The sequence below is a fragment of the Ranitomeya variabilis genome, chromosome 2 (genome assembly GCF_051348905.1).
Source record: "Ranitomeya variabilis isolate aRanVar5 chromosome 2, aRanVar5.hap1, whole genome shotgun sequence".
Classification (NCBI taxonomy): domain Eukaryota; kingdom Metazoa; phylum Chordata; class Amphibia; order Anura; family Dendrobatidae; genus Ranitomeya; species Ranitomeya variabilis.
This window is the reverse complement of record NC_135233.1, coordinates 775,759,913-775,784,146: the sequence shown is the minus strand read 5'-3', so window position 1 is coordinate 775,784,146 and position 24,234 is coordinate 775,759,913. Positions and strand designations below refer to the sequence as shown.

Here is a 24,234-nt window from a genome sequence, read left to right as displayed (position 1 = left end):
GCAAAGATACGTAGCACCAAAACTCCTAGTGGGAATTGCAGCTAAGGCTACTTTCACACTAGCGTCGGTACGGGCCCGTCGCAATGCGTCGGGCCGACGTACCGACGCATGCTGTGAAATAACTGCAAGACGTGGGCAGCGGATGCAGTTTTAGACTATGTTTCCACGTTCAGGAAACGCTGCGTCTTTGACACTGCGTTGAGCCGCAGCGTCAAACACGCAGCGTCCAGATGTTACAGCATCCCGCCTCCACTATGAATTAAAAGACGCATGCGGCAGACCCGCGGAAACGGACATGCGGCGCGTCTTTTAAGAATGCAGCATGTCCTTACCATGAGCAAAACATGCAAGAACACCGCAGGTGACCGCCAGTGACCTCAGGTGCAGATTTGGTCAGGATTTTACCTGCATAAAATCCTGACCAAATCCTGATGCAATCCTGAACGTGGACACATACCCTTACAACGCATCCGCTGCCCATTCTGCAGTCCGGGGAGGAGGGGGCAGAGTTTCGGCCGCGCATGCGCGGTTGAAAATGGCGGACACGATGCACAAAAAAAGTTACATGGAACTTTTTTTGTGCCGACGGTCCGCCAAAACACGACGCATCCGTCGCACGACGGATGCGACGTGTGGCAATCCGTCGCAATACGTCGCTAATGCAACCCTATGGAGAAAAAAACGCATCCTGCGGACAACTTTGCAGGATGCGTTTTTTCTCCAAAACGGCTCATTGCGACGGACGTTACCCGACGCTAGTGTGAAAGTAGCCTTAGGCTACTTTCACACTAGTCCATCGGTACGGGCCGTCGCAAACCGTCGGCCCGACGGACAGTGTGTTAAAGTAGCACAACGTGGGCAGCGGATGCAGTTTTACAACGCTTCCGCTGCCCCATTGTAATGTCCGGGGAGGAGGGGGCGGAGTTTCGGCCGCGCATGCGCGGTCGAAAATGGCAGACTCGACGCACAAAAAAAGTTACATGGAACTTTTTTTGTGCCGACGGTCCGCCAAAAACACGACGCATCCGTCGCATGACGGATGCGATGCGACGTGTGGCCATACTTTGCAATGCGTCGCTAATGTAAGTCTATGGGGAAAAAACGCATCCTGCGGACAACTTTGCAGGATGCGTTTTTTCTCCTAAACGACGCATTGCGACGTAGGCAAAAGACGCTAGTGTGAAAGTAGCCTAAGGCTACTTTCACACTAGCGTCATGCACTGCATGTCACAATGCGTCGTTTTGTAGAAAAAACGCATCCTGCAAAGTTGTCCACATGATGCGTTTTTTCTACATAGATTTGCATTAGCGACGCATTACGACAGATTGGCACACGTCGCAACCGTCGTGCGACGGTTGCGTCGTGTTGCGTCGGACCGTCGGCGCAAAAAAAACGTACATGTAATGTTTTTTGGTGCGTCGTGTCCGCCATTTCCGACCGCGCATGCGCGGCCGGAACTCCACCCCCTCCTCCCCGGACATCACAATGGGGCAGCGGATGCGTTGTAAAACTGCATCCGCTGCCACCGTTGTGTTTTCTACTCACAGTTTGCGTCAGTACGTCGCCACGTTGCATTGCGACGTGCGTCATACGACGCTGGTGTGAAAGTAGCCTAAGGCTACTTTCACACTAGCGTCGTGCACTGCACGTCGCAATGCGTCGTTTTGTAGAAAAAACGCATCCTGCAAAGTTGTCCGCAGGATGCGTTTTTTCTACATAGACTTGCATTAGCGACGCATTGCGACAGATTGGCACATGTCGCAACCGTCGTGCGACGGTTGCGTCGGACCGTCGGCACAAAAAAAAGTTACATGTAACGTTTTTTGGTGCGTCGTGTCCACCATTTCCGACCGCGCATGCGCGGCCGGAACTCCGCCTGCTCCTCCCTGCACCTCACAATGGGGCAGCGGATGCGTTGAAAAACAGCATCCGCTGCCCCCGTTGTGCGGCGCTTTCACTGCTTGCGTCGGTAAGTCGCAATTCGTCGTGCGTCGTACGACGCTAGTGTGAAAGTAGCCTAAGCCGCCTGCTAAGTACTGATGCAAACACGACAAGTGGCCACACACTTGTTTCCCACCTGCTGACACCTGGTTTATATTAATGATCTGTGATTACAGGGTCCTTGGCAGGTACAAATTGGCCAGAGCACTCTTCCTGGATAAGAGGTGAGGGATACAGAGTGTAGGGTGAGTGTGCAGGTAATTTGGGGGTGCTAGAATAATGCTTTAAATGGAAGTATTATGCTTACTATGATGTGCATGTAACTAGGGTATATGGGTGTCGTTTGGGCTGCACTGGGGCACCAAGATAAACAATAAAAAAAAGGTTGAGCTTACACAGTTGGTGAATTATTCTGTGACGGTTCCCTTTGGCACAGTGGTAAGGGGCATGAGCAATAACTTTCCTGCTGTAGTTCTGAGCCCCTGTGACTGACTTCATGACTGCTTTTGTTAGGTTGTGTGTTGGCCATTAATCTACTGTTGGTGCAAGTAATCTTGTGTGATCTGCTTAGGTGACTATGGCAAGCATATTGGACTCCTTAGTGAAGAAACTTGGTCTCTCCTCAAACCAGCTTCTAAAGGTAATGTGGCTCTTTGGACCTGTACCTGGTCTCTAATAATTTCTACTTTATTTAATGTCTGGTAGATTGACTCTTGAGATGCCTAAATCAAGTGGGACTTGATTTCTTAGAAGGGATCTTTCAGATGTGATCGGTCCATTGTTCTGACATGGGGCTGATTATCACTGATGTCTGAAAGAGCCCTAAGGGTATGTGCACACTTTGCGGATTTGGAAAATCCGCAGTGCAAAACCGCAGCAGTTTTCACTGTGGATTTTCCTGCGGATTCCTCTGTGGATTCCTCTGCGGGTTTTCAACTGCACTTTCCTATTGGTGCATGTTGAAAACCGCTGTGGAATCCGCAGAAAGTGACATGCTCCTTTTTTTCCGCAGCGGTTCCGCAATTAATTTTCCGCATCGTGGGCACAGCGGTTTTTGTTTTCCATAGGGTAACATTGTACTGTACCCTGCATGGAAAACTGCTGCAGATCCGCAGCGTCAAATCCGCTGCGGATCCGCAGCAAAAATGGCAAAGTGTGAACGAGCCCTAAGAGTGCTCTCTCCATATGCCCCATTGAGGTGTGTGGCTTTCCTCTCCCTGCTCCATTGTGCTTGTGTCCTTTACTCCAGAGCTTGGTGCATGCATATTGTACAATGTGGTTCACACTAGTGTCTTGGCCTGCTTTACCTTGCAGTAATAAGGTTTATGGATCCAGCTCCCCCATCCAATATGTTATCATATCAATCTGATTCCTGGGCAATCCACTTCACAGATAAAGCTTGTGGCATCAAGCAGACTTGTTCAAAGTGGTGTAATGCTATAATCCAGCAAAAGCAAGTTCTTTGACTTCATTAAAAGGTGGTGGAAATGGGGTCTCTATACCCTTACTATTAACAGCATGTTTGCACACCTGTACATGCTATATGGCCAATGTATATAGACGATGTGTTTGCACACTGCAACAAATACAAACTCCAATATTGCTGTAAATGTTAAACTTGAGGTACAGTATTTTTTTTCAAAGAGCGCAAAAGCCATCCAATCACGTCAAGGTGACGCTTTTAATATGGATAGTCTCTAACCACTAAGGCCGGCGTCACACTGGCGAGTTTTACGGACGTAAGAGCGCAGAAACTACGTCCGTAAAACTCGCATTACATACGGCACAATTATTCTCAATGGGGCTGCTCCTATTAGCCGTATATTACGGTTCAGTATTATACGGCTTTCTACGGCCGTACAAAATCGCAGCATGCTGCGTTTGTCAGCGTATTGCGCAAAAAATTCGCCAATGAAAGTCTATGGGGGCGAGAAAAATACGGATTCCACACGGACCTGCAGTGTGACTTGCGAGAAATACGCAGCGGTGTTAGTGAAAAGTCGGTAATTCAATTGCCGGCTTTTCATTTCTCCTGCACAAACCCGACATGATATGAGACATGGTTTTCATACAGTAAACCATCTCATATCCCCTTTTTTTTTGCATATTCCACACTACTAATGTTAGTAGTGTGGATGTGCAAAATTTCAGCGCTGTAGCTGCTGAAATAAAGGGTTAAATGGCGGAAAAAATTGGCGTGGGCTCCCGCGCAATTTTCTCCGCCAGAGTGGTAAAGCCAGTGACTGAGGGCAGATATTAATAGCCAGGAGAGGGTCCATGGTTATTGGCCCCCCCCGTGGCTAAAAACATCTGCCCCCAGCCACCCCAGAAAAGGCACATCTGGAAGATGCGCCTATTCTGGCACTTGGCCTCTCTCTTCCCACTCCCTGTAGCGGTGGGATATGGGGTAATGAAGGGTTAATGCCACCTTGCTATTGGAAGGTGACATTAAGCCAGATTAATAATGGAGAGGCGTCAATTATGACACCTATCCATTAATCCAATTGTTGGAAAGGGCTACTTTAACTTTTTGCATTATAGCCATTGCTAAGTTTGTGTCTTGCGGGAATAAGGCTATGTAGTAACTATAACTGTTGCTGTCACCGCTTCACTTTTTGCACAGAAATAAATAACGCTAATGCCTTGTTGCAATATACCCTTAGAACACATGCGGCCTAATTAGGTCTATCCATGTTTGAACATGAACCACTAAGGCCGGGATCACACATGTGAGAGATACGGCCGAGTCTCTCATGTTAATACCTGGCATTGCCGCCGGCACTCAGGAGCGGAGTGTGCGGCCGCATAGCAATACATGAAGCCGCACGCTCCGCTCCTGAGTGACGGCGGCAACGCCGGGTATTAACATGAGAGACTCGGCCGTATATCTCCCATATGTGATCCCGGCCTAACATCTATGGGTATGTTAAAGGGAACCTGTCACCTGAATTTGGCGGGACAGGTTTGCGGTCATATGGGCGGGGTTTTCAGGTGTTTGATTCACCCTTTCCTTACCCCCAACATTTGATTTAAGTTCATGCTGTGTCCTCCGTAGTACACGCCTGCGCAACACAAGATTGCCTTGTGTAGGCATGTACTACGGAGGACACAGCATGAACTTCAATCCAATATTGCGGCCAGCATGCAGCCAGCGGGTAAGGAAAGGGTGAATCAAACACCCGAAAACCCCGCCCATATGACCGCAAACCTGTCCCGCCAAATTCAGGTGACAGGTTCCCTTTAATATGACATTATGGTGGATCTAACTCGCCAATTCAAAAATTGGTCAGTGACAAAATGTATATCACTTGGACATCCTCTTGAATTGCAGTGTCTTTCTGCATTATGCTAACATCCTTTTAAGGCTGCCGTCACACTAGTAGTATTTGGTCAGTATTTTCCATCAGTATTCCTGAGCCAAAACCAGGAGTGGAACAATTAAAGGAAAAGTATAATAGAAACATATGCTCCACTTCTGCATTTATCACCCACTCCTGGTTTTGGCTTCCAAATACTGATGTAAAATACTGACCAAATCCTGCTAGTGTGACGGCAGCCTTAGACGGTCTACATTAACCTTCTGTAACAGCGCATTGACACCATGTGATCACTCTGCAGGTAGGAATGTGATGGGCAGTATAAGTGCCCACCTTGTGTTTAACCACTTCTCTCAAGCTTTTAATTGGCTAGTGCCCCATGGCTGATGCTGTGTGGGCACAGTGGTATGGCACTACTGTGTTATCAATATGGCATGTACAGAACCATCAGACCTAGTAACGCCTTATTATATACAAGGAATGTTAAAATGTGCTGCACAGAAGCTTTATAAACAGGTGCCCTCCTGTATAGAACTTACAATTTAGTTGGGCTATCTTCCATGATCAGAAAGCGTGATTGATGGGACTCTATTATGTATGCACTTGGATAATAATGGCCTATACTTTCGCTAGGTCATCAAAATACAATTTGGGTGGTTCCAGCTCCCGTTCTAGTTATGTGCACACTGAACTCACAGCTGGACAATGTAGTGGCCATTCTCAGATATTAACACAGCTCCTACTGAAGTAAATGGTCATTGTACAGTGGAGTACTAACCCTAATCTTGTATATGTACTATTAAAACTCTTTATTTTCCAATAGTGTGTCCTACTGAACACTGCAATTGAGCTCTTCAGTTACGTTGATGCTGCACCCTACTCCAGTTCAGCTTATCTGTACCATGAATGGGTAAGACTGGGTTAAATTCTAGTGGTATATGTAACTCTGAGGCTATAAACTTAATTGATTTTTTTTATTTTTTTTTTCCAATTAAGAAAATAAGTCTTGGGTCGGCGACTTTTCTGGTCTCAGACAAAACTGTGTAGCAATGAGCTCCATAGCTTTATTATGAAGTGGTAGCAAATTTACTATCTTCCAGATTGGCTGTGTCCCACACAGGGATGACTGCACGCTCTATGAATGGGACACAGCACTGTCTCCTTCATTCCCAGGATTGGGGGCCGACCATTATAAAATGATGGCATATCCAGAGATCTGCAGTAACGTCAGTACAGGAATACTCCGCTTGCTGTGGCATATCTTGGCCTGATGACACAGGGAGTTGTATACTTTCCCTTTTTTGGATCCACTTATGACTTTTGCTGAACTGCAATTGAATCAGATTTTGGAATAATTATCCAAGGCTGAATTCTCTGACCACCTCCATCCAAGACTTGGCTCCCAGTGGCAAAGGGGGAAAACCACTCCGTATTACCATAACTTTCCCACAAGCACTTCAGGATGTTACTATCAAATCTGTAGGTGACTCAAGCAGTTGAGCAGGGAGTTTGCAAAAAATCGCACAAAGGGAACTGTCTGAGAATGTTGGGAACATGCCATAATGCAATTTGCCCCTAAATCTCCGAGTGGTTGCGCTTTGACCTCTTAAAGTGAAGAGTGGAAGGACTTGTTTAAATAACATTGTCTTGTGCCCATAAGATTGAGCTGTATTGAAAACATGTGTATTTTTGTTTTAGAGGATGGATGACTTTGATCACACATATTGTGCTTTGCCCAATACTGGGAAGAAGCTGGAAAGTGCTGATGCTTTGCTCCCACCCTTGTCTTCAGACAGGTAGGTCTAAAATTCTATATGGAAGGGGGGGGGGGGGGGGGAGTGGATAAACCAGACTGGACTATGATTCAAAACATGAGTGGGCCCCTAACCAGGTAACCCTGATTACAGCTATAGTGGCGCATCCTAATTGTTGTCATATGGGAACCTCTGCTGATGACAATGGTATTACTGAAACTAAATCTCTATATAAAAGTATTACTGCCATATGGTGATAGACACCACTACTGCAGAAAATACAGGAGATTACAGTAGTTATAAATGGTGACTTGCAGGTGGTGGTTCTTTCTGATGGAAACGTTCACACTTCCCATCTGACCAAGAGCGACGCAACAACTTCTCCAGCCATGACTCTGCTGCAGATATTACAACACACTGATTTCTCTTTTTCAGCACCGTTCCCATCTATTCCTGCCTGCACAACCTCCTTACCCTACTAATGACCAATACTGAACTGCGTCTGCCGTATGTGTCCCTATTAATGCACCTGCTGTACCAAAACAGGGCTCCACTCACTGCCCCACATAGTAATGCTGCCACTGTGAAAAGTTTCCACATTTAGTCTCTAGAACAGAGTTCCCGAACTTTGGTCCTCAAGAGCCACTAACAGGTCATGTCTTCAGGATTTCCTTAGTATTGCTCAAGTGATTGAATGCTTGCCTGTGCAGGTGATGCAATTATCACCTGTGCAATACTAAGGAAATCCTGAAAACATGACCTGTTGGTGGCTCTTGAGGACCGGAGTTGGGGAACACTGCTCTAGAAAGAATGTCACCTTGACAGTCACAAAACTGAGTGCCCCTATAACAATAATGCTTAAGTGCCCACTTAACATTTAATATTATCCCCCTGAGTCCCCAAAATGTACAGCTCCCCTAAACACAGCATGAGGGACCCACTGCTCCCTCAAACACTATGACCCCCACAGTAACACCCACACTAGATATTGGCCTCCACACTGTCTAATGACTCCCACGGTAGCCCCAATACTATATATTGGCTCACTCTTTATAGACGCCTCTATAGTAGTCTCCACACTACATGAACGCCCCTAAACTGTAGAATGGCACGCATATTGGCTCATGCTGTATAATAGCCCCACAGAAGTCCCCATACTTTATATTGGCTCCCACTGTATGAAGGCCTCTCACAGTTGTCCCCATACTAACCCCAAGCTGTATAATGGCACTCATTTGCTCCCATACTGTATAATGGTCCCAACAGTAGTCCTCACTGTATAATGGCCCCCACTCGGGGGGGGGGGGGGGGGGGGGGGGCCCTGAAATTTTATTCACATTGGACTAATTTGATTGTGAATATAATGTAATTCTTGTTGCATACCTCTTGTTCAGAGTTCTACTTATATTAACATTTAATGTCTCCCAAGTCCCCATGTACAGTAATAATGGCCCCAGTATCAGTGATGTGAGCAGGCAGTCATGTGACTGGAAGTATGCAACTTGCAGTCATGTGTCATCTACACTGTTTCTGCTTTTCTCAAGTCAAATTTTTATTTTTTCTTGAAAGACGCCAAACGTATCTAGTCGGCATGTGCAAATGGCAAACAAGCGCTTGCATGACCATCTGATCAGTCATGGCAGCAGGCACAATGCACCTTGTTATGATATGGCAGTCTGCAGTCACATGGATTGACTGCAGCCTTTTATCCCAAGCCTGGGATACCCCTTTAAAGGGAGCCTGGCAGGTGATACGTGCTGTACATAGTTTGAGCAGCCAGTATCAGGCGATAGCTGTAGTATCTCACCAGGTACTGTATGTTTGTCTCTGTAAATCTGCAGTGTTTCAGAGAAAAAACATACTAATAGCTGCTGGGGAGCAAGCGGTGCTGTCCACTAGTCCTACAGACAGGTCCCCGGTGGCTTCTCCCCACCTGCTGACAGTGACTGACAAGTGTCTTTGCAGCGCCCCAGAGTCCTGGTCGTTGCAGTACTGTGGCTCCGCCACTAAGGGGAGCCATGGTACGTCTGATGGCACTGAAGGAGTTCATCTGATCAGGTATCAGACACCAACACATTTCACAGCCGGGCCTCCAGGGGGAGCTAAGGGTTCTATTCATTAGGCCACTCCTCACATACTGGTAAAACTGGGGGTCAGGCAGGAAGTTAGAAAGAAAGCTGACTGGGTTGGAACCAGACAACACCTTGTGGCAGAGGGTGTTGTGGGGGAAGATTCGGTAGGGTCCCTGTAAGGGGTGGGATCCTGACAGAGGCCTGGCAACTTGAAGGAATGTCAAGGGACCGTGCCTGCTCAGCATAGCGGCGGTGCCCTAAGGAAGGATCAGAAGCGAGATATATTGTGCTGAGTGAGAAACGAGATCAAAGCAAGAAGGAGAATACCAGTAGGAGTCGTGCTGTAAGACCGAGGCAACATCCTACTGAGGCGCACAGCCGGCGGCCGGAACACCGAGGAAGTATTTCTATATACAGCTTCAGGCAATACTTCAAACCTACGGCAGGACAGTCAGTCTCAGGCGGGCTGTCTCACCTAAATCACCTATGCAGTCTTGGGGGGCAACTTGTGGAGAGGGGCGACTCTAGGGTCCCGGATGAGCTCCGAGCCTACCCGTCAAACGGGTGCCGTCCTAACCGTAACATCAGGGAGGGACGGAGGATTAGCAGAACACCATCTAATTGAGTTGTGAGGGAACTTAAGAAACAGACACAACAGTTGTGGGGACTTTCCGTAAGCACAGCAGGGAAGGACCGCAACACATAGCGCTAGCAGGTAGGCACAGATTTCCACCTGCGAAGAGAACTCTGGAGGTGCCATTGGACCGGTCGGACTTGCGCAGCCTGGTAATCCGGACTGAGAACCCAGAGATCTTCAATAAAGGTAAAAGACTGCACCCCTGTGTCCTTGTTGTTTACTGCGACCGGCACTGCACCGCACTACCGCACTACCACCATCCACTTCTATCATTCACTGTATGTCGCCTCCCCACCAGCAGGGTCACGGACCGGGCCTAGCCACCGTGACAACCCCAGAGCAGAGACTCAGAGGCCCGGTACCGGGTACCCCTCGGCCCTGCGGCAGTGGGGGCGCTGCATCTTCCTATGTACATATAGCAGTTATCGGTGGTGGAGAGAAGCCGCCAGGGACCTGTCTGTAGGACTAGTGCACAGCGCCACTCGCTCCCCAGCAGCTATTAGTATGGTTTTTCTCAGACGCCGCAGCTCTAGGGAATGTGCACACGTGTTCAGTAATTGGCAGCTCTGTCTGCTGCATCCAAAACACTGACTGCTATTGAACACAGGTGATTCTGCATGTGTTCATTGAACAGTGTGGAATCACCACATCCAATACATTGGCTGAACAGACATGCTGCGGTCTGGAAAGATGGGCCGCATGTCTGTCTTCACGGGTGAGCCGCAGGCGTCTGTGCATGCATAGTGGACATGGGATTTGTTGAAATCCCATCAACTATGCTGTAACATCTGGCTGCTGCACAAGTACATAGCGTCCACTGACAGTGTGCACCTACCCTTAGAGACAAACATACCCAGCTGGGACACTACAGCTGGTGCAGATGGATGTGTGCAAACCGTGAGTGGTCTGTATCACCTGTCAGGAGAGCATTAATAACTTTAAGTCACTTACTGTAACAGTATTACATATGACACAGCTCATGCCATGGTTACTGTATGGGAGCTTGTTATACGAACAGGCTGGGCTTATAAAAGGACGCCAGCGCAAAAATAAGCCCCCTACCTCCCGGTCAGCCCCCCAAATAGCACATGTTATGCAGTGCAAAACAGTGAACACTGTAATAAGGCCCTCTGCCTTGTCCTCCCTTCAGTTCCCACCATGCCCCATCCTCTCATTCCCCCCCCAGTGGCCATTACATCCTGAATTTAATTAGCCTACTTAATTCTGGCCACCCTCAGATGAAGTTTGCAGGTAGTTCATGGATGGCAGTGTCAGATCCAAGTGGTTTGATGCAGGCTATCACTATCTGCGTATTCTTATTTTAGTGTGAGATCTGTGGCTCAGTCATTTGACCCTTTCATTAACACCCTTCAGTGCCCATTTTTGTACCAGTTTTAGAATTTTCGTAGCTGTTAAGTGCATTCACAACAGGGCTCCTCACTGCAATGTATGTTACTATGGTAGAGGTTTTTTTTTCTTTTTCTTTGTTAAACCTATAAAAAAAAACAGGAGAAAATTGCCTAATAAGAAACCAACTTCAGCCTTGTACATGTTATGTAGTGCAGAACAGTAAACACTGTAAGGGTATGTGCACATGTTGCAGATCCGCAGCAGTTTTCCATCCGGTTTACAGTACCATGTGAACCTATGAAAGAACAAAATCCACAGTCCACAGGCTGTGGGAAATACAGCGTGGTTTATATTTATATTATATTTTTTTTGTGCAGATTCCACAGCGTCTTACACCTGCTCCTCAATAGGAATCCGTAAGTGTTAAAACGCAGGTGAAATCAGCACAAAACGCTGGTAAAACGCAGTGCATTTTACATGCAGACTTTTAAGAAAAATCTGCACAGAAATCCGCAACGTGGGCCATAGCCTCATAAGGGCTGTCCCACACGTCCAGATAATTCCGGTACCGGAATAAATCGGTACCGGAGTTATCCGTGTCCGTGTGCCTGGGAACTCACGGAGGCCATATGTGCGGCACACGTGTGCCGCCCGTATGGCGAGTGGGTACCACACGGAGCGTGTGGTACCCACTCTGCATGGTGCTGAAGCTGCGATTCATATCTTCCCTGCAGCAGCGTTTGCTGCAGAGAAAATATGAAGAATAGTGTTTAAAATAAAGATCCATGTGTCCAAACCTGTGCGCCGCAACCCCCGCCCCCTGTGCGCCCCCCCCCCTGCTTCCTGGTCTGGCCGCGGCTTCTCCTGCATGCAGTCACGTGGGCCCGATCATTTACAGTCATGAATATGTGGCTCCACCTCCCATAGGGGCGGAGCCGACTATTCATGATTGTAAATGATCGGCCCCACGTGACTGCATACAGTAGGAGGCGTGGCCAGACCAGGAAGGAGCGAGGGACCGGGTAGGTATTTTCTGACCAGCGGGGGGGGGGCGCACAGGGGGTGGGAGGGCGGCGGACACCTAAATCTTAATTTTTAACACTATTCTTCATATTTTCTCTACAGCAAACGCTGCTGCAGGGAAGATATGAATACCGGCTTCAGCACCATGTGGGGGGGACAGCGCTTACTGTAGCGCTGTCTCCTGCACGCACACGGACCCCAGACGGAGAATGTCCGTGTTTTACGCGGACCCATTGACTCTATTGGGTCCGTGTAATACGTGCGCTCCCACGAACACTGACATGTCTCCGTGTTTGGCACACGGAGACACGGTCCGCAAAAAATCAATGACATCTGAACAGATGCATTGATTTTTATGGGTCTACGTGTGTCAGTGTCTCCGGTACGTGAGGAAACTGTCACCTCACGTACCGGAGCCACTGACGTGTGAAACCGGCCTAAGGCTGCCTTCAGTTCCCACCACACCCCATCCTCATTCACCCCCCCCGACGATTACATGCCTGAATTTAATTAGCCTAATTCATACCTAATTCTTTATTTTTAACACTATTCTTCATATTTTCTCTGCAGCAAATGCTACTGCAGAGAGGATATGAATCGCAGCTTCAGCACCATGCAGAGTGGGTACCACACGCTCCGTGTGGTACCCACTCGCCATACGGGCGGCACACGTGTGCCGCACGTATGGCCTCCGTGAGTTCCCAGGCACACGGATAACTCCGGTACCGATTATCTGGACGTGTGGGACAGCCCTCAGATGAAGTTTGCAGGCAGGTAGTTCATGGATGGCCGTGTCAGATCCAAGTGCTGCAGGCAAAGAGCATGAGATGAGGTCCGGCCCAGGGTAAATCAACCGTGAGTATATTAGGCTCTCCTATGGTTAACCTTAAAGCGCACACTTTTGGTTACTTTCCTATTACTCTATATGCAGGATACTCTTATAGGGCGGTGTTGTGACTGGTGGGGACTCGCCCTGTTTTTACCATCCATTTTGTACTGATAGTATGTATTTATGCACTGTTTGTCTGTAAAATTAATAAATTATATTTATACCATTTCCTTTGCTCCGGTTTACTCCTTTTCTTCTAAATCAACCGTGAGCACTAGTACGCAGGACCTCCCCTGAGTCCATGAACCAGACGCATGCAGCAGCGCTGACTACAACAATGACAGCCGAGCCTGTCAAACTCATGAGGTGTTCTCCGGCCGCACACTGCACTGAGACGCTGCGACTGTGCTAACCAGTGTGCAACGTCTTAGGCACTTAGGAGTAGACTGGTAATTTCCTGGGCTCTTAGTCTACGATCACATTAGCGTTCGGCACCGCAGCGTCGCCGCATGCGTCATGCGCCCCTATATTTAACATGGGGGCGCATGGACATGCGTTTTGCGACGCATGCGTTTTTTTGGCCGCAAGCGTTGGGCGCAGAGAACGCAGCAAGTTGCATTTTTTTGCGTCCAACTTTCGGCGAAAAGACGCATGCGTCGCAAAACACAGCATTTTAACGTACGTTTTGTTGCGTGTTGCGTCACCGACGCAGCGGCGCACAACGCAAATGTGAACGTAGCCTAAGTACTGCTTGACAGAACCGGCTGTGGATTCGGATGGGCCCCTTCATGTGAAGTGGCCTGGGGCAATGGCCACCACCTGCCAGTAGCTACGCTACTGATTAGACCCTATAATGGGTCTGTTAAGTCTCCATCATGGGGCTTGGCATTTGAGTACATGCAGTGCAGGTTTTTTTCCTTTAGGGTATGTCTCCACGTTCAGGATTGCATCAGTCTTTGGTCAGGATTTTATGCAAGTAAAATCCTGACCAAAACTGCACCTGAGGTCACTGGCAGGTCACCTGTGGTGTACCTGCGTGTTTTGCTCATGGTAGCAACATGCAGCGTTTTGTGAAAACGCACAACGCATGCGTTTTCACGGCAAAAACGCATGCATTTTTAAACGCATAGTGGAGTCTGGATTTCATAAAATCCCATCCACTATGCTGTAACATCTGGACGCTGCGTTTTTGACGCAGCAGAAAAACGCAGCGTCAAAAACGCAGCGTTTCCTGAACGTGGAAACATACCCTTAGGCTACTTTCACACTGGCGTTTTTTTCAATACGTCGCAATGCTTCGTTTAGGGGGAAAAAACACATCCAGCAAAGTTGTCTGCAGGATGCGTTTTTGCCCCTAGATTAATGGAGCGCCCCCACACCGCCGCAGGGCCGAGGGGTACCCGGAGCCGGGCCTCTGGGTCTCAATCCTGGGGTTGTCACGGTGGCTAGACCCGGTCCGTGGCCCTGTCTGTCAGTGGGGGACGTCCGGTGCCATAAGTGGTAGTGTAGCGGTGCAGTTGTGGGGTGCAGGTCACGGTAAATAACGAGGACACCAGGTTGCAGTCTCTTTACTGAAGATCTCTGGGTCCTCAGTCCAAAATACGGTTCACCAGGCTGCGCAAGTCCGGCCGGTCCAATGGCACTTCCAGAGTTCTCTTCACAGGTGGAAATCTGTGCCTTCCTGCTTGCGCTATGTGTTGTGGTCCTTCCCTGCTGTGCTTACAGAAAGTCCCCACAACTGTTGTGTCTGTTTCTTAAGTTCCCTCACAACTCTATTAGATGTTCTGCTAATCCTCCGTCCCTCCCTGATGTTACGGTTAGGACGGCACCCGTTTGACGGGTAGGCTCGGAGCTCTTCCGGGACCCTAGAGTCGCCCCTCTCCACAAGTTGCCCCCCAAGACTGCATAGGTGATTTAGGTGAGACAGCCCGCCTTAGACTGACTGTCCTGCCGCTGTTTAGAGTATTGCTTGAAGCTGAATGTTATAATACTCTCTCGGCGTTCCGGCCACCGGTAGTGCGCCTCAGTAGGATGTTGCCTCGGTCTTACAGCACGACCCCTACTGGTATTCTCCTAGTGCTTTGATCTCGTTTCTCACTCAGCACAATCTATCTCGCTTCTGATCCTTCCTTGGGCACCGCCGCTATCCTGAGCAGGCACGGTCCCGTTACGTTCGTTCAAGTTGCCAAGCCTCTGTCAGGATCCCACCCCTGACAGAGACCCTACTGTATCTTCCCCCCACAACACCCTCTGCCACAAGGTGTTGCCTGGTTCCAACCCAGTCAGCTTCTCACTAACTTCCTGCCTGATCCCCGGTTTACCCACTATGGTGGGGAGTGGCCTAGTGAATAGAACCCTTAGCTCCCCCCAGAGGCCCGGCTGTGAAATGTATTGGTGTCTGTGATACCTGATCAGATGAACTCCTTCAGTGCCATCGGACGCACCATAGCTCCCCATAGTGGCGGAGCCACAGTACTGCAACGACCAGGACTCTGGGGCGCTGCACTAACATTAGCGACACTTTGCAACACGTTGCAACCGTCGTGAGACGGTTGTGGCGGTCCACCGGGAGCAAAAAAACGTTACATTTAACGTTTTTTGCTGCCGACAGTCTGCTTTTTCCGACCACGCATGTGCAGCCGGAACTCCGCCCCCACCTCCCCACACTTCCCCACACCTCACAATGGGGCAGCGGATGCGCTGGAAAAATGCATCCGCTGCCCCCGTTGTGTGGCGCATTCACTGCTAGCGTTGGTAACCTCGGCCCGACGCACTGCGACGGGCCGAGCCCGACGCTAGTGTGAAAGAAGCCTTACCTGTTCAGTGACTTGAGTCTGAGTGTCGCCATGTCTAGTTCTGTAGTAGCCGAAGTGAAGTTGTTCAGGCTGAATTAGTCTGCAGGCACTCCAGGCGAATACAGACATCGTGACAGCACTACAAATACGATGCCCATGTGTTCCCTGCATGGCTTAGTGTAAGGTACTTGGGCCTTTATGCACTGAAACAGCATCTCACAATGTTTGCAGCCAGGTATGTTTTTCTTAGCACTGCGTTTCAGCAAAAATTGCATGAAAAGCCATCCAGGGACTATACAGAGATGTGATCAATCAGGCATGGCCAGGGTGATGCCCCAGGGCCCTTGTTGTCCGTGGCATTGCTTTCCTCTTGGGGAGAGTCATGCTTGGAAGTGATGGAAGATTCTTCTTAACAGGTAATTGGCACAAACACCATTCTGACTCCAGGCCAGAAGGGGAGCTGCTCTCTGGTTGGGAGGAGGAGTTAGTTGCTAGGCAGTTAGGAAGATTTAGACAGTTGGGGCCGGACAGCAGTCTGAGGCAGAAGGACAGGTGAGTGGCCGTACAGCCTGAGGTGCCGTAGCTCCTAGATAGCGAGATACAGAAGGAAGAACAGCCTTTAGCCAACGTGCCAGAGAGTGACAAGGGAGAATAGCTGCGACTAGGCTGCCTCCCTGATAGACCGCAGATACTGGTAACCGGAAGACCAAGGTTGTCATACTCCTAGGAGGCACAGCAGAAACCGGTAGGACAGCTAGACTACATGTAACTTGTCTGCCCTAACACCCAGGAGACAGTGACATAGCCCAGGTCGTGATAGAGACCCTGTAAAAAGGCTCAAGTCGCCTGTCATACGGGTTTGAGTCCTACCTAAAGGGGACAGAACTGCAAGGACCTTGCAAGAAGCCTTAGGCAGTAAGGGACTACAATACCACCGCTCTAAAATTAAGGCTTTTAACTCCACCTGGTTAAAGGGGAGTCTGAACTCGCTTCCAAGCCTGTGATCTGGTGCCCTGGACTGGGGCTGCCTGCTACAATCAGTAAACCAGGTAAAAAGACTGCACAACTGCGTCCTTCGTTCTTTACTGCACCACTCACCATCTATTCACCGGGAGCCCTGGGCACTTGCTTCACCTGTGGGAAGTTGTACCGTCTGGCTGCCATAACATCACCCCAGAGGACCCCTTTAAGCAGCATTGGTCATCCCTGACCGAATACCACAGGTGGCGTCACGAACTTTCTTTTTTTCAAAAACCCCTTTAACATGGGTGCCCAGGGCCATGGACTGGGTCGCCCCTGCCATGACACATCCCTTTAAGTATCGGATCCAGTACCAAGTACCCCACTGCCCTGACAGGCGACTCACCAGCTTCTCCCCTCCCAGCTCCAGGTGATGCTCCGCTCTCAGCATGTACACATAGACCTGGCAACTGCCTTTGGCAGGAAGAAATGGGCCGGGAAGCTACATGGGATTGTATTTCAGAGGACAATAACTGGCTGTAACTGTGCCACTAAGTTCTTACATGCTGCCTGAACCACACCTAGCATAATCTATTGACAAGTCCCCATAAGTTTTATCTTTTTCATTCAAAACACAGACATTGCTTTAATCTTGCGTTTTGTTTTTTTTCTTTTTTCCAGGATTGATGAAGTAGATTTTCTCCAAGATCCATCAGTAGTGGAAAATGCATCAGAGGATGAGCTGCATTCAATGGATTTGCCTATACTAGATGGTCAAGTGAATGATCAATTAGATTCTGAACCCTTCTACTTAGTTGGCCCCATCAGCCTGTGGTTGGAACTTCCATTGACTTACGATATACAATCCTCACCACCATTTAAAGCTGCTGATTCATATTTTATAGAAGAGGCCTTCCTTTTTTGTTTTGAGAGAGACCTTTCCTACCTAAATGTCAGCTCGGGGTTAAGCTATTTAACGAAGGAGAAAGAGGTGGTTAACCGCGGTGTGCAAACTGCTGAAGAACAGACTCTGGACCACTCCCAGATGGAGTCTTTCTCTACCTCATTCAGCCATGGATTGGATGTAATGGAGAGTATACTTTGGGACAGTTATGATCTCCATGTATCTAGAAGCCCTGAGGAGTACATGGACAAACATGTGAGTATATGGTAATGCAAGAACCACAATTGTTGTGATGGATCATGGCATTCATCACTCCGTTTGCCTCCCTTTAAGCTCAATGTGAACAAGGTCTTGCTGTCATTATTGTAATTCACTCTGACTTAAAGCTTTTGCTTGCAGTGTTTACTTGTGGTTACCTTGTCACTGTAGTTGGGGTTGAGCTCTGTTCACACAGTGGGATACGTAGCCCATAGGCTGCTGTACATATTGCATACACAGGTGCACTATGCTAGATTAATGGCAGGCCTAAGGCATGTCGGGATATCTGCCACGAAAGAACAAGAGGTGATGCATAATCTTAGTAAAAATCTTAAATTATTTAGACGTGGCTCACATGAGGATCTAACATCCTGTTTTACATATTTTTGGATAGGAGGAAGAACTTGGACTTTTGGCTTGGCAAGGTGTGGAGAATCTTTACTCTGATCTCTTTTCTGTATTTAACGTCATCGGAGAAGCCCATCCTCAGAAGGTCCACCTCTTCTAATTTCAGTAACCATACCATAATGCCCATATGTACTACAAATGCCACATGGTGCCTCTATAGTTGTATGTTTTAATATAAATTGTAAATCCTTAGCATGGATTTCAATGACAAAACAGCAGCATACTATCCTTACAAGGCTCCCTGCTTATCCAGCACTGGCCGCTCCAGAGCATTATATGGACATCACTGCAGCCTGACTAGAGGAGCACCGCATGGATAAAACATTTGCTGACCTGCTCTTCTAGTCACTGACTGTACCAGTGCAGTCACCTCCCAAAGGAGGCCGAAGCCTCCAGAGAAGCTTGACTGGCTCCACAAGGAGTGCCTCTAGTTGTCACTAACAATGCATGACTTTATTTTTTACTGTTGGACGACATCTAGAAGCACTAGATTGCAAAAATGCACAAACTAAAACCCCAAGTCGTCAGATTCTAGCATAATGCTACAGCCATAAAATGTATGTGCAAAGTTGTCTAGAAGAAGGGGGAAGAAAATATAGGTCATGTTCTTGACTGATCAGGGTGGGAGATCTGACATAACACTCACCTGACAAATTCATCAAGTGCCAGCGTTGCTCCAGTCTGACTAACATCTCTGAGGCGCAGGCCACTGACAAGATGCGCCTTAATGAATTTGGCAAATCTTATACCTACAGGAACCTCCCTAAGGCCAGGGTCTCACTTGGGAGTGCAATGCAAGAGTCTCTCGCATCAATACCCGGGACCGGAGAGTGCGGCTGCATGCATTGCTATGCAACTGAATGCTGCAGTCCAAACCGCCAGCAGCAGTGCTGGGTATTAATGCAAGGGACTCGTGTGTCTCTCGCATTGCACTCGCAAGTGAGGGCCAGCATACGAAACGTGTCTTAATGAATTGTATCATAAGTGTCCACATGATCTCAAAGTTAATAATTTAAAATGTCCTATGTATTTGCACTACCCCCCCCCCCCCCCCCCCCTCATTCCTCCTAAAGAAAGTGGTCTTTTAAATGGCTAATTTGCACTTTTATGGATGCGGTGTCTTCTGACTGCTGGGGGTCCCACCAATGGCTACAACAAGAGTTGAGTCCCCTGTTCATCTTAAGAATTGCAGTGCAGACGAGACCACCGGTCATTCATCCTGCTGCTCCATTAGATGTCTGTGGGGCTGAGTGCTAGACAAATGTCAGTCACCAGAAACTGGAGTGTGGGTGCATCTAAATGTACAACTGAGGAAGTAGAAACTGGGATTGGAGCCACGATTCCACACATTATTGGGGTGGAGGGATATATTCCACCAGCATGTGACAAACATTTTGGTGCATTTTCAAGGTAAATCAAGACTTTTTTTTTTTTTTCTCTTCAGAATACTACTAGACTTGACAAGCAGCATATGTCTTCTACCCCATCTGTGGAGAAAATAAGAAGCATGTGGCAGAGTAAAGATCTCCTGCAGTATAAACTGACAAGTGAAAGGACTGGCTAAACTCTTCTCACCTTTGGTTTTAATTGTATGTAGTCGAAAGCAGGAGGGGGAAAATGGCCGGTGTGGCACTAATAAACAAGCACTTATGTTTCACAATTTTATATATATATATTTTTTTTTTTCACTGTATTAAGGCTTTTTCACTTGTAGAATGGTCACACCTAATGTTTTCTAGACTTGATGTGAAGGGAATTATATCACTTGTCACATGATGATGACTTTGCACTTTCTCATAATATGATGACTTTTTGTAAAAGACTCACTATGTATAAAACCTAGATGTAGACATTTATAGATGGCTGTATTTTCTCCTTGCTATGGTTTTAATAAAGACTAAATGTCACGGGTTTTCTTATGATTTAAAATGATGCTGGGATGTACTAAAGCTCCTGACCATCAAAATACTGTGGGAAGGCACATCAATATGAGAAATCTGGTTTCCCAACCACTGAGAAAAGCCCTTAGGGCATGTTCACACTTTGCGGATTCCTCTGTGGGTTTTCAACAGCACTTTCCTATTGGTGCATGTTGCAAACCGCTGCGGAATCCGCAGAAAGAAGTGACATGCTCTTTTTTTCCAAAGCAATTCCACGTGGCTTTTAAAGGGAACCTGTCACCACGTTTTTGGAAGATGGGATAAAAATAGCGTTAAATAGGGGCAGAGGTGGGCGTTACATTAGTGTGTTTGTTATGCGTTTATTACCCACCTAAGTTGCCGAAATACCTTTGCAAAGTCTCCGTTTTCGCCTGTCAATCAGGCTGGTCTGGTCAAAAGGGCGTTGTCTTCCCCCAGATTTTGCGTAGTTTTCCGTTGGTGGCGTAGTGGTGTGCGCATGCCCAAAGTCCTGAATCCTCTGCCAGGGGATTTAAAAGAGCGCGCTGTTCGTTTTCATTGGTGATCGGTGGGCGCGGCCATCTTCCTTTGGCCGCGCGTGCGCAGAAGCGGCGCTCTGCTGGCCGTGGCTTCAGGAAAATGGCCGCCGCGATATCCATCTGCGCACGCGTGGCATCCCGCGGCCATTTTCCTGAAGCCGCGGCCAGCAGAGCGCCGCTTCTGCGCACGCGCGGCCAAAGGAAGATGGCCGCGCCCACCGATCACCAATGAAAACGAACAGCGCGCTCTTTTAAATCCCCTGGCAGAGGATTCAGGACTTTGGGCATGCGCACACCACTACGCCACCAACGGAAAACTACGCAAAATCTGGGGGAAGACAACACGCCCTTTTGACCAGACCAGCCTGATTGACAGGCGAAAACGGAGACTTTGCAAAGGTATTTCGGCAACTTAGGTGGGTAATAAACGCATAACAAACACACTAATGTAATGCCCACCTCTGCCCCTATTTAACGCTATTTTTATCCCATCTTCCAAAAACGTGGTGACAGGTTCCCTTTAAAGGGATTTTCTGCAAAGTGGGAACAGCGGATTTTGTTTTCCATAGGGTAACATTGTACTGAACCCTGCATTGAAAACTGCTGCAGATCCACAGCAAAAACCGCAAAGTGTGAACATAGCCTAAGTCTTATGCATAGTGGTAGTTACTATTACAAAAGCTGGAAAGTGACAGGGGCGGCCATTGCAGGAGATAATTTCTCACCTTCTGCAGTGGACTCGCAATTTTTTTTTTTTTTTTTCTTTAAACAAATGCTGGAGAGCAACTACCAATTGAGGTAATACTAAGAAAAAAAAAATATTTTTTTCTATTCCTTTTTAAAGCGGGGAAGTAGAGTGCAGCTTGAAGAGCTATCATCTGCTGAGATAAATGCCACTGGTGCATGACAATCCCACTTGTGAGCACAGCCACAGAAGAAAATAGTGTTTGATCCAGCACAACTATCCATGTAATACAAAGGTTAGTAAAGGGAACCTGTCGCCCACAAAATGGAAGATGAGCTAAAGGTACCTTCACACTAAACGACTTTGCAACGATATTGATAGCGATCCGTGACGTTGCAGCGTCCTGGATAGCGATATCGTTGTGTTTGACATGCAGCAGCGATCTGGATCCTGCTGTGATATCGCTGGTCGTTGCTGAAAGTCCAGAACTTTATTTGGTCGTCAGATCGGCGTGTATCGTCGTGTTTGACAGCAAAAGCAACGATGCCAGCGATGTTTTACAATGGTAACCAGGGTAAATATCGGGTTACTAAGTGCAGGGCCGCGCTTAGTAACCCGATATTTACCCTGGTTACCATTGTAAATGTAAAAACACTACATACTCACCCTCTGATGTCTGTCACGTCCCCCGGCGTCCGCGCTGCTGCTCAGAGCTTCCTGCACTGAATGTGTCAGGGCTGGCGCTTACACAGTGCAGGGAAGCTGAAGGCAAGGGACGCGACAGACACGGCAATGTAAGTATGTAGTGTTTGTGTTTTTTTGTTTTTTTTTTAACATTTACACTGGTAACGAGGGTAAACATCGGGTTACTAAGCGCGGCCCTGCGCTTAGTAACCCGATGTTTACCCTGGTTACCCGGGGACCTCGGCATCATTGGTCACTGGAGAGCGGTCTGTGTGACAGCTCTCCAGCGACGCTGCAGCGATCGGCATCGTTGTCGATATCGCTGCAGCGTCGCTTAATGTGACGGTACCTTTAGCCCACCGGCATCAGGGGCTTATCTACAGCATTCTGTAGAGTAGCTTTAGATAACTCCTTATCCAAATAGCTATAGCACTTACTGAACAGCTGCATCAGGAACCTGGATACCTGGAGCGCTACTGAAAATCAGCAGTTCGGTGACATAGCAGCATGTCATAGCTGTGTCACGGTGCTCTCCCTCTCTACTGCAACTCACTGCTGGCAACATCTCTCAAACCTGGACCCAGCTGATTCTTCTCATTAATTCCGCCTCCTATCACTCCAACCTAATATATGAACTACCACAATCTCTCCTATATAAAAGCCATGTCCTTGACGCCCACCCTCCTGTTCAGTCTCTGGAACACCCACTCCATCTGCAATAAGCTCCATTTAATCCATGACCTCTCATTTCTCACAATCTTGCCTTCCTGGGCCTTACCAGAACATCGCTGACACCCTCTAACACAACCTCCCCTGCTCTGCTGTTACAGTGGCACCCACATTCCTCACCCTAGCAACACACATGGTAGAAGAGTGGGTCTTCTCCTTTCTACCAACTGCACCTTAAACCCAATCCCACCTCTGCCCTCCCTTATCCTCCCTTCTTTTGAAGTGCACTTTGTCCATATATAGTCTCCCTCCAAGTGGCTGTCATATACCTACCTCTGGGCCCAGTCACTACCTTTTATTGACTAGTTCTCCACCTAGCTTCTTCACTTTCACTCTGCTGACATTTCCACCATCTTGGGTGACTTCAACATCCTCCTACTGACACCCTGCAGTCAGAAACCTCAACTCCTGTCACTGACTTAATCTTTTCGACTCTCAATGGTCCTCGTCAGCCACCCACATAGACGTACATTAGACCTTATCTTCACCCACCTTTGCTTTCTATCTAACCACCACTCCCACTATCTGACCACAATCTACTCAATTTCTCATCTCTGTTCACCTGTCACCCATGTCCAGCAACTAGCATAGTGCAGTCCCCACAGAAACATCGCACATCTAGACATGCACTCTGACTCTTCTACTGCTGTTATCCATATTGTCACTCCACGACACAGTGGCATTGTAAAAAAGCAGAGACACTATCACATGAACTATTGATGCGATCGCCCCTCTTGTGCATTGCAGAGAGACAAATCAATAGACAACCCTGGCACAATAACCTCACTAAAAAGCTTTGGCAAGTGTCCAAGGTTGTGGAGTGACATTGGAAGAAAATAAATTTGCAAGATTTCATCACATTCAAATAAGCAACACTTGCATTCAAATCAGCCCTCACCTCTGCTAACCTGGCTTACTTCACAAACTTTGTATTTTCATAATCTTTCAAACCCACTTTTAACAACCCCCCCCCCCTTCGCCCATCACTGCCCTCATTAATTTCTGCTGAGGACTCTGCCACACACTTCAAAAGTAAGATCGACCAAACAAGGAAAATCTTTATTGTTCAACCACTACAACCAGTTTGTATACCAGACCAATGCCACTTCCCCTCCCTCCATAACCTCCTTGTCAAAAATCACTGAAGGAGCGCTCACTCATCTCCTCTCCAAATCGCACCTCATCACTTATACACTTGACCTGATCCTATCCCATCTCCTCCACAACCTCACCACACTTATCTATCACTAACTTCTGGTACCTTCCCTTCTGCTTTCAAACATGCCATAATCATGCCTATCCTCAAAGCCATCCCTCGACCCGACCCCCTTGTCCAGCTATAGCCCCATATCACTGCTCCCATTCAATTCCAAAGTCCTTTAGCAGCATGTTCATGCAGCACTTTCCTCCACCTTTCATCTAACTCGTTCTTTGACAACCTACAATCTGG

The 24,234-nt window shown here is 47.9% G+C and overlaps 1 protein-coding gene across 5 annotated transcripts; it reads left to right on the top strand.

The window, feature by feature from the left end:
* Positions 1 to 2,141: 2,141 nt before the first annotated feature.
* On the top strand, positions 2,142 to 20,156 carry LOC143807817 (uncharacterized). 5 transcript variants are annotated; one of them, XM_077289758.1, is made up of 7 exons: positions 2,142 to 2,166; positions 2,514 to 2,582; positions 6,083 to 6,169; positions 6,958 to 7,055; positions 17,361 to 17,838; positions 18,236 to 18,334; positions 19,694 to 20,156. In XM_077289758.1, the coding sequence occupies exons 2-7, from the start codon at positions 2,520 to 2,522 to the stop codon at positions 19,811 to 19,813; spliced, it is 945 nt and encodes a 314-aa protein (XP_077145873.1). In that variant the 5' UTR covers positions 2,142 to 2,166; positions 2,514 to 2,519; the 3' UTR covers positions 19,814 to 20,156. The 5 variants fall into 5 exon arrangements, with proteins under 5 accessions (XP_077145873.1, XP_077145870.1, XP_077145871.1 ...); XM_077289755.1 differs by having other exon boundaries at positions 2,148 to 2,187; XM_077289756.1 differs by having other exon boundaries at positions 2,150 to 2,199.
* Positions 20,157 to 24,234: the final 4,078 nt, after the last annotated feature.